At 44.4% G+C, this 17,824-nt stretch overlaps 1 protein-coding gene across 1 annotated transcript in view; it reads right to left on the bottom strand.

Annotated features, from left to right (window-relative positions):
• RASSF3 (Ras association domain family member 3) overlaps window positions 1-17,165 on the bottom strand; it is an 83,770-nt gene extending 66,605 nt beyond the window's left edge. Inside the window, exon 1 of the mRNA XM_050748430.1 lies at window positions 16,878-17,165. Within this exon, the coding sequence (XP_050604387.1) occupies window positions 16,878-16,988 (111 nt within the window). The 5' untranslated portion in view covers window positions 16,989-17,165. The remainder of the gene's footprint in view (window positions 1-16,877) is intronic.
• Window positions 17,166-17,824: the final 659 nt, after the last annotated feature.

Here is a 17,824-nt window from a genome sequence, read left to right as displayed (position 1 = left end):
GTTGCTCAAGGAAGTTAACTAAGGAACCTGCTCAAGCTCCCAGAGCTAGTAAATAACAGATCCAAAATTAAAATAGTCTCCCAATTCTAGATCCCCAGACCTTTCTACTGAACCACACTGCCTTCATAAAATCTCCTACCAAATTATTTCAATTAAGAATGCTGGATGAGCATGGTGGCATACACCTGTAATCCTAACACTGTGGAAGGCTAAGGCAGGAGGATCACTTGAGCCCAGGAGTTCAAGACCAGCCTGGGCAACACAGCAAGACCCCATTTCTGCAAAAACATTTTTTAAAATTAGTCAGTCATGGTAGAATGCACCTGTAGTCCCAGCCACTCAGGAGGCTGAGGTAGGAGGATCACTTGAGCCCAAGAGTTCAAAGCTAGCTACAGTGAGGCATGATCACACCACTGTACTCCAGCATGGGTGACACAGCAAGACTCTGTCTCGAAAATAAAAAATAAAATAAAATAAAACAATTCTAATACCATTAGAAATAATAAGTTAATCTTTTTCTTTTTGCTTTTTTTTTTTTTGAGACAAGAGTCTCGCTGTGTTGCCCGGGCTGGAGTGCTATGGCACAATCTCGGCTCACTGCAACCTCTGCCTCCTAAGTTCAAGCAAGCGCGTCAGCATAATTTTTGTATTTTTAGTAAAGACAGGGTTTCCCCATGTTGGCCCAGGTTGGTCTCGAACTCCTGACCTCAAGTGATCTGCCCACCTCGGCCTCCCAAAGTGTTAGGATTGCAGGCGTGAGCCACCACACCCGGCAGAAGTAATAGGTTAATCTTTATTAAACATGTACTTATATGCCAGGTATAGTTTCAAGCCTTTTATATGAATTAACTTGTTAATAACATATATAAAAAAATATATCAATAACATTACAGCTCAGCCAATTAAAAAATTTAAAGGCTATTAAAAATCTTCACAATGGCATTTGGAATTACTACAAAGCCAGTTTCCAACAACCAATTCATTGTGAAAAACATACAACCAAAAGAAGGGGAGGTTGGGGATGGAGAGAGAATATGAAAACCCAGAAGGCGCATCCGGCCTGTAGGACCAGGAAGAGGTTTCCCACTGGGTTCCAAGACTCATACCAATTTTACAGAGTACAAACGAACTCTGAACAGTTGGCCAAGTAGATCACATGACTCATTGAGCTTTAATGCCTGTACTGGAGCATAAGCAGGCCTGTTTCCTAAATGTGGAAGCATCCAGCATCGCTGAAACCCTCAAAGCTGAGACAGTCACTCTGTGGAGAGAGAACAGAGGGCTAGGAACCCAGCCACGGCCAGGGAACTGAACTCTAAGGACAGCAGCAGGGCCTGCCTTTGCAGTACGTTATACAGTTTGCATGTATTACCTTATTTGATTTGATCTCATGAAAACCAGAAAGACGACAGTGACTAAGTTCCTAAACCATGAGCACAAGACCTTCTGGAGGAAAAAAGAAAGCCCCAGGAAGCAGCAGAATTCGTCACCAGGTCAAGCGAGCTGCCCTGAGCAAAACTAGCCAGGATCCCGTGATCAGAGGCAGATAAGAGAGAAAGAGGAAGTTAAAAAAAAAAAAAAAATGTGTACACTCTGTTAACTGTACATAAACTCTTGGGCAAAAAAACACACATTTTCATATGTCCAATCATTCTCTTTCAACGGGAGTGGCTTGCTTTAAAGGAAAAAGAGGTTGGTAAAGACTTGTGATTAGGTGCCCCCAGGCTTGGTCAGCAGGCCACAGCTCCTTTCCAAAAACAAAGGCACCACAGTGATATGGCATGCAGTTAAAAATAAAAAGTAAAAAAATAAAATTAATCCTCCAGGAATGACTAGAGCTCCTTGCTGATCAGTTACATTGAGATTCCCAATTCATTTTGGTTAATAAAGCCAATGAGACAGGCCTAATTTCCTGCCATTTTTCGCTCTTTGGCTGGACTATCTATTAGTTCACTTCAAATCTTTCAACCACTGTCAGTTCTCCATATGGTCTACTACCCTCAAATGAAAAGGGGTATATAATCGCATGTAGGAGGATCTTTTAAAAATAACTGTTGCTGGCCAGGCACAGTGGCTCACGCCTGTAATCCCAGCACTTTGGGAGGCCAAGGCGGGCAGATCACGAGGTCAGGAGATCGAGACCATCCTGGTTAACACGGTCAAACCTCGTCTCTACTAAAAAAAAAAAAAAAAAGCTGGGCATGGTGACAGGCACTTGTAGTTCCAGCTACTGGGGATGCCTAGGCAGGAGAATGGTGTGAACCCCAAGAGGCAGAGCTTACAGTGAGCTGAGATCGCGCCACTGCACTCCAGCCTGGGCGACAGAGCACGACTCCGTCTCAAAAAATAATAGTAATAACTATTGCTAACATTTATTAATGCTTATGAACTTCCAGGCATCCTACTATTTACAAATGAGGAAACTAAGACTCAAAGAGGTAGAATGATTTGCCAGGTGTGGTGGCCCATGCCTGTAATCCCAGCACTTTGGGAAGCCAAGGCAAGAGGATCACTTGAGCCCAGGAGTTCAAGACCAACCTGAGCAACAATGAGATCCTGTCTCATAAAAAAGAAAAAAATAAAAATAAATTTAAAAAACAAAGAAGTACAATGACTTGCCCAAGATAATACAGCTAGTGATTTAAACACAGGGTGCCCTACATAGCTGCCTGCAATTAATCAATTAAGAACACACACCCTTTTAGCCTATAGTTCTCCCTCTTTTTCATTACTGAGTTTTAAGCCCTCACCTCAAACAAGCAAGATCCATTGTAACGCTAATTTTAAAACTGTAACAGAACTTCCTCCTTTAGGAATGGATTTTGTAAGTGGATTTGCTGATATCAGCGCTAGGTTTGCCTTTATGAAAAGTACTCCTTCTGCTATACAATAAGTCCACGTTCTCTTCCCCCAAATTTCATGAATACTTATTTGGATACAGAGACCACCAATATGACAGCCAAGGATCAAACCCCTGCATGGCAGCAGCCCCTCAAAAATGCTAATTGACACTTTCACATGACCAAATCTGGGCAGAGGAAAGGCAAGAAAGCAATTTTAAAACAAACGTGGCCGGGCATGGTGGCTCATGCCTGTAATCCCAGCACTTTGGGAGGCAGAGGCGGGCAGATCACTTGAGGCCCGGAGTTCGAGACCAGCTTGGCCAACATGGTGAAACCCTGTCTCTACTAAAAAAAATACGAAAATTAGCCAGGCGTGGTGGTGGGTGCTGGCAATCCCAGCTACTTAGGAAGCTGAGGCACGAGAATCTCTTGAACCTGGAAGTGGAAGCTGCAGTGAGCTGAGATCGAAAGCTGCAGTGAGCCGAGATCATGCCACTGCACTCCAGTCCTGGTGACAGAGTGAGACTCCATCTCAAAAAAGAAAAGAAAAGAAAATGCCGAAATATCTGAAAGGGCTGTACCTTCCTCCTAAAGGAACACTGGCAAGAAAAGCAATCCACAAGCCTGTCTGAACAAACAGAAACAGACCTTAAATGGACAAACGTAATATTGTTTCTTTATACCATCTACATAATATTTACATTTTCCCATAGCTGAGAAATTACTCACTACAGTCAAGTACCCCTGAATTTACCTCTGGCATGTCATGAAACCTGCATCTGCTTAAGGCCTAAACGGATAAACGTGCTAGTTAAATTTCTCATCTCAGAGTTCCTCTGAAATTAAAGTTCAATAAAATCAACTGAATTTTAATTCCCCTGGAATGCTCTGTTAACTATAAAACACTAAGGAATGCTAAAGTTAATTTTAGTACTGGTACTTTTCCTCCTACATAATACATTTAACTTTGTTGTTTTCTAAGCTCTTTTTAAAAAATTTTGTTCCTATGACTTTGCTGGCAAAATATCAAAAAAGATTCCTCGAAACAAGCATTTGTAGAAAATTTTCACAGTAGCCAGACGCGGTGGCTCATGCCTGTAATCCCAACACTTTGGGAGGCCACGGCAGGCAGATGACCTGAGGTCAGGAGTTCGAGACCAGCCTGGCCAACATGGCGAAACCCCGTCTCTACTAAAAATACAAAAATTAGCTGGGCATGGTGGTATGTGCCTGCATTCCCAGCTACTGGGGAGGCTGAGACAGAAGAATCACTTGAACCCAGGAGGTGGAGGTTGCAGTGAACCAAGATCATGCCACTGTACTCCAGCCTGGGCAACAGAGCAAGACTCCATCTCAAAAAAAAAAAGAAAGAGAAAAAAGAAAAATTTCACAGTAAGCTTGTTTGAGTTAAGAAATTGGGAATTAAGGAGGGCTCATAAACTATCAATCATAAAGTCAGAAATAACTCTTCACATATTTTAAAAAGATTCATTTGATAAAAAGATTCTGAAAGAAGAAAAAATATAAAGTAGGAGTTAATCAGAATAAAAGGGATTAAGCAACAATTTTCTACAAAGGCATCAACAAGGCTAAAAGTATTAAGTTGGTACAAAAGTAATTGAGATTTTTGCTACTGAAAGTAATGGCAAAAACTGCAATTAGTTTTGTACCAACCTAATAGATGCCAATGCCGATTCCTTTCTCATCACAATTTTTCAACAAAAGACAATAAGCCTATAAGTAAACAGTATAAATTATCTTTGGTGGGTAAGGTTTCCAGCAGTTTGTCCTACCATCCTTTTTTCAATACCTAGTATATTTACAAAATAAGTTAGGCTTGGCCAGGCACGGTGGCTCACACCTGTAATCCCAACACTTTGGGAGGCTGAAGAGGGCGGATAACAAGGTCAGGAGTTTGAGACCAGCCTGACCAACATGGTGAAACCCCGACTCTACTAAAAACGCAAAAAAAAAAAAAAAAAATTAGCTGGGCATGGTGGGGCATGCCTGTAGTCCCAGCTACTCAGGAGGCTGAGGACGGACAGTAGCTTGAATCTGGGAGGTGGAGGTTGCAGTGAGCCGAGATCACGCCACTGCGCTCCAGCCTGGTGACAAAGTGAGACTGTCAAAAACATAAAAATAAAAAATAACTTAGGTTCTTCTAAATTCTACCAGAGTGGTTGGAAAACAAGCACGAAATTTATTGAAATTCAAAGATAAACAGGAACTTCCTAGTCACCCTTTTTCAAAAAAAACATGGTTAGTAGGAAACACATCACCCAACTCCCCACCTTCTGAATCCCACGGATTTATTTATGGTGATGCTTTCTTAGCAATGCCTTCCCCATGTTGTAACTACAGTATTTTTCTGAGTTTCAGTGATATCAGCCTGAAACACATTCTTAAGTATTTCAAAATGCCTGGGCTGGGCGCGGGGGCTCACATCTGTAATCCCAGCACTTTGGGAGGCCCAGGTGGGTGGATCACCTGAGATCAGGAGTTCAAGACCATCCAGTCTGATCAATCCCATCTCTACTAAAAATACAAAAATTAGCTGGGCATAGTGGCGCATGCCCGTAATCCCAGCTACTTGGGAAGATGAGGCAGGAGAATTGCTTGAACTGGGAGGCGGAGGCTGTGGTGAACCGAGATCGTGCCACTGCACTCCAGCCTGGGCAACATGAGCAAAACTCCCTCTTAAAAAAAAAAAAAAAAAAAAAGCCTAAATATGTATTATCCCTTTGGTACAAACAGTGTAAGTCAAAAAAAACCCTGAAGTTCAGCTGACCTCAAAAAAGGAGAACCATCTACCCAACTAAAAATGCACAGACTCGAGCAGTGCTCTCAAGATTTTGCCTACCTAATAGACAAATGCGCAAAGGTCATGCATGGACAATTCTCACACGGGGGAGATTTACTCAGAAGTATTAAAAAAGTATTAAATTCACAGTTAATTAAAGGAATGCACCGGGTGCAGTGCCTCATGCTTGTAATCTCAGCCCTTTGGTAGGCCGAGGCGGGTGGATTACCTGAGGTCAAGAGTTTGAGACCAGCCTGGACAACATGGTGAAACACTATCTCTATTAAAAATACAAAAATTAGCAGGGTGTAGTGGCGGGCACTTGTAATCCCAGCTACTCAGGAGACTGAGGCAGGAGAATCGCTTGGTTCTCCTGTTGCAGTGAGGCGGAGGCGGAGGTTGCAGTGAGCCGAGATCGTGCCATACATTCCAGCCTGGGTGGCGAGCAAAACTCCATCTCAAAAAATAATAATAAATAATTTAAAAAATAATAAAGGAAGGCAAATTAAATAGCAATAAGGTGCCTTTAGTTATTGAAGTTTTCTTTCTCTGTTTTAATGACTATATCCAATGGAGGTAAGGATGTAATGAAACTTAAAAATAGACAAATATTGGCAATATATAACTACCGTCATAAAAAGTCACACCCTCATAATCAGTAAAATTCCATTTTTGTACAACTATCCTATAAAATTAATCCATAATGGAAAAGGTTTCATGTTCAAGGTATTTATTAGTGCTATTTACAGTAGCAAAAATTAGAAACCTCCACATTTTCCAATATTTGGGGAATAATGCCAATTCAATAAAATACAATGTAGACAACCAAATGACAGTTGAAATCAAGCAGCAGTATTCCATAATCATGGATTTAAATAAGGACTCAAATTTGTCAGTATAGTAGCCCTCAAAAAATTAAAAACAGAATTACCATATGATTCTAGAGTTCTAGAGCAATTGTTACTTATGGGTATATATCGCAAAAAGTTTTAAGAAGGGTCTTTAAGAGATATTTGTACACTCATGTTCATAGCAGCATTATTCACAAAAGCCAAAAGGTGGAAGCAATCCAAATGTCTATGGAAGGATGAATGGATCAACAAAAAGTGATACATACATACAATGGATATATTATTCGGCCTTTAAAAGGAAGGAAATTCTGACACATACTCCAACATGAATAAATCTTGAGGACATCAAGCTAAGTAAACTAAGCCAGTCACAAAAAGACAATTACTGTACAAATTCACTTATAAGAAGTATCTAGACTAGTCAAATTCAGACGAACCTATATAGGCCCCCCATAAAGGCAGGTTTCAATCTGTTTTGTTCACCACCGAATCTCTAGCACTTAAGTCTAGCATCACTGTGAATATTCAATACTTGGAAAATGAATTTAGAAAACTACACACACACACAACACACACACACTTGGTCAACCTACACTAATTTCTTTTGTTTGTTTGTTTGTTTTTTGATATGAAGTCTCACTCTGTGGCCGAAGCTGGAGTGCAGTGGTGCGATCTCGGCTCACCACAACCTCCACCTCCCGGGTTCAAGCGATTCTCCTGCGTCAGCCTCCTGAGTAACTGGGAGTACAGGCATGCGCCACCATGCCCGCCTAATTTTTGTATTTTTAGTAGAAATGGGGTTTCACTATATTGGCCAGGCTGGTCTTGAACTCCTGACCTCGTGATCCACTCACCTCGGCCTCCCAATGTGCTAGGATTACAGGCGTGAGCCACCATGCCTGGCAACCTGCACTAATTTTAAGTGAACCCTTTGCTGATTATATTCTAAGTCTGTTAACTCCAAGATCTTCTAAATCTATCCTTCTGGTCTCTAATTCCCAAACTCACCCTTTTTCCTCCTCTAATTATCTCACTTTGTTTAGCATCTGGAAAAAGAACCGAGTGCTGCAATATATAATTAGTAAATTATTCTTAGCTGACTGAATCATGTAGCAGCAGTTAGCAATTACAGTCCATAAAATGCAAAATATTAAGCTTGCTGCTTTAATACTCTATGAAACATGAGCCCTCTTCTCTCCGTAAACTGAAGGCAGAGTTGCACTGAGAATGTCATTAGGTCAGTTTTATCTTATTGGCTCATGTGAAAAAAAAAGGGGAAGTTCCTCACACAAAAGTTTCACAACCCCAAAATGCTGGTGTGTCCCTGGATAGGCTGAGAAGAAACTATCCCCAACAGTAAAGGGCAAGTTCCCCTTCACAAAGAAAAATCTTTCCAACACACCAGGCTGGTACCCCCACATCCATCCATCTGCAGCCACCAAAACAATGGAGATTCAAACCTCCGGCAAGGGCTGCCAGCTCTGCTTTAGCAAACAGCATTGTTCAACAAAAATATAATGCGAGCCACATGCATCATTTTCAGTTTTCCAGTAGCCATGCAAAAAATAAGTAACATTAAACTTACTTAACTCAAATATTATCATTTCAACATGTAATTGCAATTTTTCAATTATGATAATATATTTTACATTACTTCTTTCTAGTCTTCAAAATCCAGTGTGTATTTTTCACAGCAATCTCAATTCAGACTAGCCACCTCTTGAGTGCTCAAAAACTACATGTGGCTAGTGACTGCTGTATTGTACAGCACAGTTTTAGAATGGTCACTTCTATCTCAGAATATATTTTCTGATTTGTTACATAGGTTTTTACATATATTTCACACACTCATCATTTTTTATGGGTTCTGACATCCTTCCTAGAGCATTATCTGGCCCTCTCCATTAAAAAAAAAAAAAAAAGGCCAGGCACGGTGACTGACACCTGTAATCCCAGCACTTTGGGAGGCCGAGGCGGGAGAATCATGAGGTCAGGAGTTTGAGACCAGTCTGGCCAACGTGGTAAAACCTTGTCCCTACTTAAAAAATACAAAAATTAGCTGGGGATGGTGGCATGCCCCTGTAATCCCAGCTGAGGCAGGAGAATTGCTTGAACCCAGGAGGCGGAGGTTGCAGTGAGCCGAGATCACGCCACTGCACTCCAGCCTGGGCAACAGATCAACACTCATCTCAAAAAAAAACAAAAACATTAAGCAAACAAAACTTATTTAACAACACTACTGATAGCCAAACCAGAACTATCTGTTTAAACTATTAAGAAAAACCAGGAATACTCAGGAGGCTGAGGCAGGAGGATCATGTGGGCCCAGGAGTTCCAGGCTAGAGGGCACTATTTTCATGCCTGTGAATAACAACTGCAGGTTAGCTTGGGCAACATAGAATGATCCCATCTCTTTAAAAACGAAAAAAGAAAAAAAAAAAAGAGCTGGAAAATAAACCAAATTTGGTTGATTTCTTTGGTTAATTTTGGTTAACATTTTGGTGAATTAACCAGTTCAGTTAACTCTGGTTGAAGTTACTAAAAAACCATTTTCTAACCTTGAAGATGATTATGTTTCTGTTGGAAGACAGTCATCAATAAGGAAATGCAATTGTTTTACACAGGGATGTAAAACAGGAAGGGATACATTTCCACGTCAACATTCCCATCTAAATAGATGTATAGGGTCAGGCGCAGTAGCTCTTTCCTGTAATCCCAACACTTTGGGAGGCCAAGGCGGGTGGATCACAAGGTCAGGAGTTCAAGACCAGCCTGGCCAACATGGTGAAACCCCATCTCTACTAAAAATACAAAAAATTAGCTGCACGTGGTGGCGCGCGCCTGTAATCTCAGCTACTGGGGAGGCTGAGGCAGGGGAATCGCTGGAACCCAGGAGGCGGAGGTTGCGGTGAGGAGAGATCGCACCATCGCACTCCAGCCTGAGCGGCAGAGCAAGACTGCGTATCACTCAATCAATCAATCAATGTATAGCTTTACCGCACTACAAAATAGGTGTGTTCCTGAAAAACTACATTTCAAAGTTTCCTCAAATACACTAAAGGAGCAAGCTCTTTAGGGAAAAATTAAGAGAGACATTTTCATTTGCCTATTGGGTAAGCTTTTTATTTTATTTATTTATTTATTTATTTTTGAGACGGAGTCTCGCGCTGTCGCCCAGGCTGGAGTGCAGTGGCAGGATCTCAGCTCACTGCAAGCTCCGCCTCCCAGGTTCACGCCATTCTCCTGCCTCAGCCTCCCGAGTAGCTGGGACTACAGGCGCCCGCCAACTCGCCCGGCTAGTTTTTTTGTATTTTTTAGTAGAGACGGGGTTTCACCGTGTTAGCCAGGATGGTCTCGATCTCCTGACCTCATGATCCGCCCGTCTCGGCCTCCCAAAGTGCTGGGATTACAGGCTTGAGCCACCGCGCCCGGCCACGGGTAAGCTTTTTAAAAACATTGCCAAAAGAGGCTAGGGACTGTATATTGTTCACCACCCTAACCCCGGAGCCTAGAACAGTATCTGGCACATAGTAGGCACTCAATAAATTGTCAACTAAATAGATTAACAAATACATGATGAGTTTTCTTAAAACAAGGGGAAAGTATATAAAGTGAATTTTGACTAACCAGTAATCACAGGTATCACCAATACCATACCATTTTAAATCACTACTACCAGTAAGATACTGTGAAGGCTTATGGTCTAGTTTGGAAAGGGGGAGACACTGTGTACATTCGTGTATAAAGGAAAACTAACAGTACCAAATACTGGGACATCCATCCAAAATGAGCAGGCTTTCATTTTTTCAAGCACCTTAACTGCTAAGAATTTATTTTATGTAGTAGGTAAAAAATGCTAATCTCGGTCCTCATTAAACAAAATATAATGACAAATTGTAATTTTTGCTATGAAGGGAAAGAACAGAGGGCTTTTAGACTTTTTTGAGTAGACATGTTAAGGAGAATGGAGGGCGGCAACTCCTGGCCATGGTTCCAAGATGGGGATGGGGCCTGAAAGGAATTAAAGAGAAGGCTAACATGGCTAAAGTCCTCAAAGTTATTACATCACAGAGTGAACAATAAACGGGGGTCTTGTAATAGAGGCCTGCTTGCGATGAGAATAAAAACTTCCTACAAGGCAAATGTGTGTAGCGCTTCAAAGAAAGGAAGATATAAAGAGGCTAAGTTAGCCAAGATTTGTCATATAGAAGAGAAGCTCCTTTGCATGCATTTATCATATATCCTACTGTCTTTTCACCATCCCCTCTGAAGAGGGACTGCTAGCCAATGGCCTTTGGCCAAATTAGGAGTGAAATGCATGTTTCAAACTGGGGCCTTTATTTAAAGACAGCTACTTCTGCTTGGAGACTGGGGGTGGAAAATGCAAGGGCTAATGCCCAGGGCTAAGAGCTGGTAATCAGGCCACACTAGAAAGCATTTGGTCAGCCTCAGTCTTTTTTTCTCCCAGAAAAAGAATGTTAACAGTATGACAGGCACTGACTGCCAAAGGAAGTCTAAAAAGAAAAACCACATTATTGGATATTTTTAGCCTTTCTTTTCAAAAATGTTTTGTGTCACTGCTTTCCAAATAATTCCAAATCTTGCGAGTTAGCCAGAAGAAGAAATGGGATAAGGAGTATATTGCTCAAATATGAGGCTTTATAAGACTAGAAACTAATTTTCTTGAAATTCATTTAAAGGAATATGCCTTTGTGAATCTTGCTCACACAAACACAAAATTCCAATGGATTAATATCATGTAAGAACAGAACACATCAGACATGCAGACAAGATGTGTAAATCACGTTGCGCTAGGCAAAATGTCTAGTGAAAATGTTTATGCTCCATAATACGGGAATTAAAAATTAGCATTTAAAAAGCTAGTATATGCCAGGAGCAGTGGCTCACGTCTGTAATCCTAGCACTTTGGGAGGCCGAGGTGGGTGGATCACCTGAGATCGGGAGTTCAAGACCAGCTTGCCCAACATGGCAAAAGCCTGTCTCTACTAAAAATACAAAAAATTAGCTGGGCATTGTGACGGGCACCTGTAATCCCAGCTACTCGGGAGGCTGAGGCAGGAGAATCACTTGAACCCAGGAGGCACAGGGTGCAGAGAGCCGAGATTACACCACTGCACTCCAGCCTGGACGACAAGAGCGAAGCTCCATCTCAAAAAAAAAAAAAAAAACGGCTAGTATAGTCAAAATACCTATAATGTCATAAACCACGATCCTTTTACCCCAGTGATCTAGCTCTGAAACTTCTAATGGAAACACTAATAAAAGAGTGCAGCTCATTACTATTGATTCTAGCAGTAAGACACAACCAAATAACTGAGGCACAAAAGTATTTGAATAAGAAAGAGAAAACCAAAAGGGTGAAGATGAGGCCTGCTATGTGGAGTCTCATAGGCTTACTTACTGAAAAATTCTTTAGCACAATTTTTTTTAAGTGTGGGTTGTTCAGAAGACAATTTCACGTTTCTCAAGACTTCTTGACTATCCTGCTTCTAAAGCAAACTGTCTCATTTCCTTATTCCCATGAACTACCAAAGGCTCAGGAGAGGGAGCTTAGCTAAGAGGTAAGACACACTCCAACAGATTATAATTTTAGACCATTTCTACTCTTTGGAAATTTGAATGTGTCCTCTATTTACAGGCAGTTTGATTTTGGTGGGAAATCAAGAAGGCATATAATAAATTACAGAACTGTCCACATTTTTGATTCTGCTGAAAACAATGATTAGGTGGATCCTTTGAAACACAAGGAATCCACAAATACAAATTATAAACACTGTCATGACAATATGTGCACGTCAGGGAGTTGAAATTTTAAGAAACGGCCAGGAGCAGTAGCTCATGCCTGTAATCCCAGCACTTTGGGAGGCCAAGGAGGACAGATCACTTAAGGTCAGAAGTTCAAGACCAGCCTGGCCAACATGGCAAAACCCTGTCTCGACTAAAATACAAAAAAAAAAAAAAAAGCCAGGCCTGGCAGCAGATGCCTGTAATCCCAGCTACTCAGGAGGCTGAGGTATGAGAATCATTTGATCCTGGGAGGCAGAGGCTGCAGTGAGCCAAGATCCCGCCACTGCACTCCAGTCTGGGGAACATAGTGAGAATCTATCTCAAAAAAAAAAAAATTTTTTTTAAGAAACTCTTAAATTTTAGGTGTCCTTATTTGCAAAGGGAATATGGGGCCGTAAAATTATTTTTATAGCTAAAAAGCAACAAAATGGAGAGTGTAATTTGAGTCAGAAAACCTGAGTTCCAGCCTTCTTGCTATCTAGGTGTGGGCCTTACACAATCACTAAATAATACCTCCCCCTTTCATTAAGTTAATGTTTCATACAGTTTTTGGGAGAACCATAAGATAGAGTACATTTGAAAATGGTAAAGATCAGGGGCCAGGCGCAGTGGCTCACACCTGTAATCCCAGCACTTTGGGAGGCCGAAGTGGGTGGATCACCTGCAGTCAGGAGTTCAAGACCAGCCTGGCCAACACGGTGAGACCCCGTCTCTACTACAAAATTTAGCTGGGCATGGTGGCAGGCGCCTGTAATCCCAGCTACTTGGGAGGCTGAGGCAGGAGAATCGTTTGCACCCGGGAGGCAGAGGTTGCAGTAAGCCGAGATCGCGCCATTGCCCTCCAGCCTGGGCAACAAGAGCAAAACTCCGTCTCAAAAAAATTTTAAAAAATCCAGTTATTATCAAATCAGAAAAACATTCATTCATTCAGTTTGCATTCACTGAGCAACTACTGTATATCAGGTACTGATCCAGACCCTGGGGATACAATAAACATGACATTCAAACTGCCACAAAAAGTTTTATGTTCATTCCCTTTATATCTTTTAGACAGTTTTGTTTTTGAGACAGGGTCTCGCTCTGTTGCCCAGGCTGGAGTGCAGTGGTGCAATCACAGCTCACTGCAACCTCTGCCTCCCAGCCTTAAGCAATACTCCCACCTCAGTCTGCCAAGCAGCTGGGACTACAGGCGGGTGCCACCATGCCTAGCTAATTTTTGCATTTTTTTGTAGAGACGGGGTTTTGCCATGTTGTCCAGGCTGTTCTCGAACTCCTGGGCTTAAGCAATCCTCCCATCTCAGCCTCCCAAAGTGCTGGGATTACAGGTATGAGCTATCACACCTGGCCTAGACAGGTTTTTAACCCTTTTCCATTTTGTTGTTGTTGTTGTTGTTCTTGTTGTTGTTAAGAATGGGGTTTAAAATAAGGAAAAAAAAATGATAATTTTTTTTTTTTTTTTTTGAGACAGAGTCTCGCTCTGTTACCCAGGCTGGAGTACAGTGGCCGGATCTCAGCTCACTGCAAGCTCCGCCTCCCGGGTTTATGCCATTCTCCTGCCTCAGCCTCCCGAGTAGCTGGGACTGCAGGCGCCCGCCACCTTGCCCGGCTAGTTTTTTGTATTTTTTAGTAGAGACAGGGTTTCACGGGGTTAGCCAGGATGGTCTCCATCTCCTGACCTCGTGATCCGCCCGTCTCGGCCTCCCAAAGTGCTGGGATTACAGGCTTGAGCCACCACGCCCGGCCATATTTTCTTTATATCTATAAGGTTTTGTTACTGTTGGGGATAGAAAGAAGTTAGGCTATGTTCCCTTGCCTGGCAAGAGAAGAAAGAAATTTCTAGTCCACCCGCTCCCTCACCCCTTTCTCCCCACTCTGCATTTACCACAAACATCTTGTTTTCTCGGCATATTTTCAAGAATTCTAGAAACCTAATTTTTCTCACTTTTCCACTAGGTGGTACAACATCCAAAAAAAAATCACTGTATCTCTAATAGATCCTTCTAGCAACACCTCTCTTTCCATCTCTCTAGAGAAAGGATAAATTTCACTACTATGCTATATGTCAGAAGTGCTTATCTTATTCTTATAATCATCAGCATGAAAATGAAGAAAAAAGCTTATCTAACCTTAGAGAAAAGAAACGTTCTACATTAAGAGTGCTTTGCTTTAAATTTATGATGTTTTACTTCCCTAATTCACCAATCTTACCAGGAATTTTAAAACATTCGTATCACCTCTTTAAATAAACCACAATGCCCACTAAAATTCAGTTTAGAACACTTCGCCTGGCAAATAACTCCTACAACTCAGCACCTTACATGTCTTATATTAGAAGGGAAAAATATGCAGGCAATAAAACTTCAGATACACATATGAAGCTCTTCAAGCACGGAACTATGTTTTCCTGTCCTGATTTCCAACACATTATTTCAAAATACATATTAACGTTAGACTAATTCTAAATGCTAAATACTACTACCCTGAGTATATATGCTAGATGAATATTACATAAATTAATGCATACAACATAGAAACAATAAATGCGCCAGGGGCGGTGGCTCACACCTGTAATCCTTGCACTTTGGGAGGCCGAGGCTGGCAGATTACCTGAGGCCAGGAGTTGGAGACCAGCCTGGCCAACATGGTGAAATCCCATCTCTACTAAAAATACAAAAATTAGCCAGATGTGGTGGTGCATGCCTGTAATCTCAGCTACTTGGGAGGCTGAGGCAAGGAAATCGCTTGCACCAGGGAAGCAGAGGTTGCAGTGAGCTGAGATCACACGACTGCACTCCAGCCTGGGTAATGCAGTGAGACTCCATCTCAAAAAAAAAAAAAAAAAAAATGCTAAATGCATATAAACCTGGAAAAGAAATCTGATGTCTTTACTCTTTAAAGCACTAAAGGATTGTCATACAATTCCAATCTGAATACTTTGGCCCTTGTGGCATCTCACCCCTGGAGAATCCAAGAACCAGCTAGTTTTCAGATTAGCAGACACCTCTGGAATAAACTTCAAACTAGCATGAGTTCCTTTTCATGTCAAGTGATGAAAGCAACATAAACGAAAGGAGAAAATGCAAAACGGACAAGGGGAAGAGAGAGCCAAGAAAGAGAAAAGCAAAATGAAAAAAGCATAAGCAAATGCAATTTTTCTATAACCCAGGGAGGGTAGGCGTGGGGAGGGGAGGGCATTTCCAACTTCCAAACTTCACGGCAAAATCTCATGCTTTTAGAACACACTCTGCGGAAAGTAAGAGATCCCACTCAAAGTGACTCGTAAATAGTGGGGCCTTAAGTCTTAGAAACAATACAAGACGGACAACTATGGCACTGGGACTTGACTGGAGATTAACTGTGGTTACTGAATAAGGGCACTTGACTTTAGCTTACCCTTCACCGTCTCCTCTCCTCCTCCTGGTTTGAGACTTAAGAGCCTGAAAAGACTAGAACTTCCGAATTCTAGAAAGAATTTTACTTCAGCAAGTGGCTAAACTCAAGAGGTCTGGCAAGACCACCCTGACAGATTGCACCCTCCCACACCCACCAGAAAAAGTTATCATCCGGCCCCTGAACGATTCTTCTTGCTTCTAGTCTCTAGGTCTCAGTCTGGTATTAATAGAAATGTCTGGCAAACGCCTATTTTCTAAAAGCAACAAATTTGTTCCATTACGATCTTCTGTAATCTGATGTGAGCGGGTTGGCCCGGCTCCCTGGTGCGGCTCCCAGTGCCAGGAGGCCGCGGGTTCTAGCACCGGGGTCCTCAGTCCAGCCGACGTGCCCCGTTTCGGGAAGGCCTCCCTAAGAAACACGGCTACGGCTGGCGAAACTGGCACAAGTTCCCTTCCCATCTTTTCCCAAGTCGTGCTTCCCACGGCGTGCTGCCTCCAAAAAAGGAAGAAACCGGCCAAAAGGTTAGCTGTCGCTGGCTAGTATTTAGCATCGGAGCTTGTTTGCAAAACATCTGGGCACCAAAAAACCTAGCGTTACAGGAAACGCACAACCCTGAGTTCCGCAACCGAGATTTAGTTAGCGCCTACGGTAGCGAGGCCCGCGGTACCCCTGGACCCCCACCCCACCGCGGCGCCCGGCCCAGGAAGAGGGGAGGCCAGGTCACCTGGCCACCCCTAGCTATTACACGTTGACCCCAAGCCACTCCGGGGGCCACAGATGAGTGAGCAGACTAACAGGAAGGACAGGCGCGCGAACCCGACCGTCGACCCAGCGGGGACGCTAAGGGGAAACATGGGGGAGAGGCCCGGGGACGCCTGCTGGCTCCGGGACTGCTCCCCGCAGGCGGCGGCCCGAGATGGAGCTGCAGAGGCCATCTGGCGCGGAAGGCAGAAGCCGGCCCTCAGCCTCCCCGCCCTTCCTCCGCCTTCTCTCGCCCACATGCACAAGCTCCAGGCACGTTCCCGGGACCCGAAAAGGCAGAAGCCACTTCTTGGCCCGTTCCTCCTTCCCGGCGAGCATCCCCCGAGCGCCCCGCAGAGTCACGTGGAGTCAGGGGGTGCGGGCTGGCGGGTTCCCTGGAGCTCCGGGACGCAGACTGCAGCGCCCGCCGCTCGCACTCACTTGCTGGCCGGAGCGGGGCTTGCCCTGAGGCGCTCTCCTGAAGAAGGAGGTCCTGGCGGTGAAGAAGAAGTCCTCGGCGTCCTCCTCCAGGCTGCTGTAGCCGCTGCTCATGCTGCCGGTCCCGTGGCGCCCGGGCGGCCTCCCGGGGGCGCAGGCGGCCAGGGAGGGGGTGCGGCGCCCGCCAGCCCCGCGAGGTTCCCGGCGCGCGGCCCCGGGCCGTCCTGCTGCAGCTGCGGCCGCCGCTCAATCAGGCGTCCCGGCCCCTCCCGTCGCCTCCCCGCCCGGCTCCAGGCGCGGCTCGGCCCCGGTGCGCCCTCGACCCCGCCTCCCTGGGCTCCGCCCCGGACGGGCAACCGGCCGAGCCCCACCCGGCGCGGTCCCGACCCTCCTCGCCCGCCCGCAGGTGGGGGGAGCCCGGCCCGGCCCGCCCCTTCCAGGCGCGCGGGTTTCTCTCGGCAGCGTCGCGGAACCCGGAAAGCCGGGCACTAGGGCTGCATCTGGTGGAGCTGTGCTCGGGTCGCTTCCTCAACCTCCCGGAAACTGCAAATTCCTCTGCGAGCCGTCCGCCCGCCCCCAGCCTTGCTGGCTCGAGTTTCGGAGAGGGCGGGGGCAGAGCGGGGAACTTTCTCTGCTGTCCACACCCTGCTCGTCCCCCTCCCAGGGTCCTGTGGGGGTGGGTGGTGGTTGCCCGGCCCTGTGGAAGGGCCCCCCACGTCCCACGGCTTCCTGCAGCCGTCCTGAACCCCAGCAGCTCGCCCCGCCTGGAGGATTTCAAGTTGGCAGAGATGGGTGCGGAGGTCAACAACTGGGTTGAGTTTATTCGAATGAAAACATCCTTTCTGGTCATTCATTTGAGCTTCGGTCTTATCCTTTTCCCCTTCTTTCTAGCGAGGGCTCACTTCCAGATAAGATCGTTATCTTAGGCGCACTCAGTGCAACTGAAGGGT

This window comes from Macaca thibetana, chromosome 11 (genome assembly GCF_024542745.1).
Source record: "Macaca thibetana thibetana isolate TM-01 chromosome 11, ASM2454274v1, whole genome shotgun sequence".
Lineage (NCBI taxonomy): Eukaryota > Metazoa > Chordata > Mammalia > Primates > Cercopithecidae > Macaca > Macaca thibetana.
Note: the sequence above shows the minus strand (reverse complement) of the source record. Positions and strands in the feature narration are given on the sequence as shown.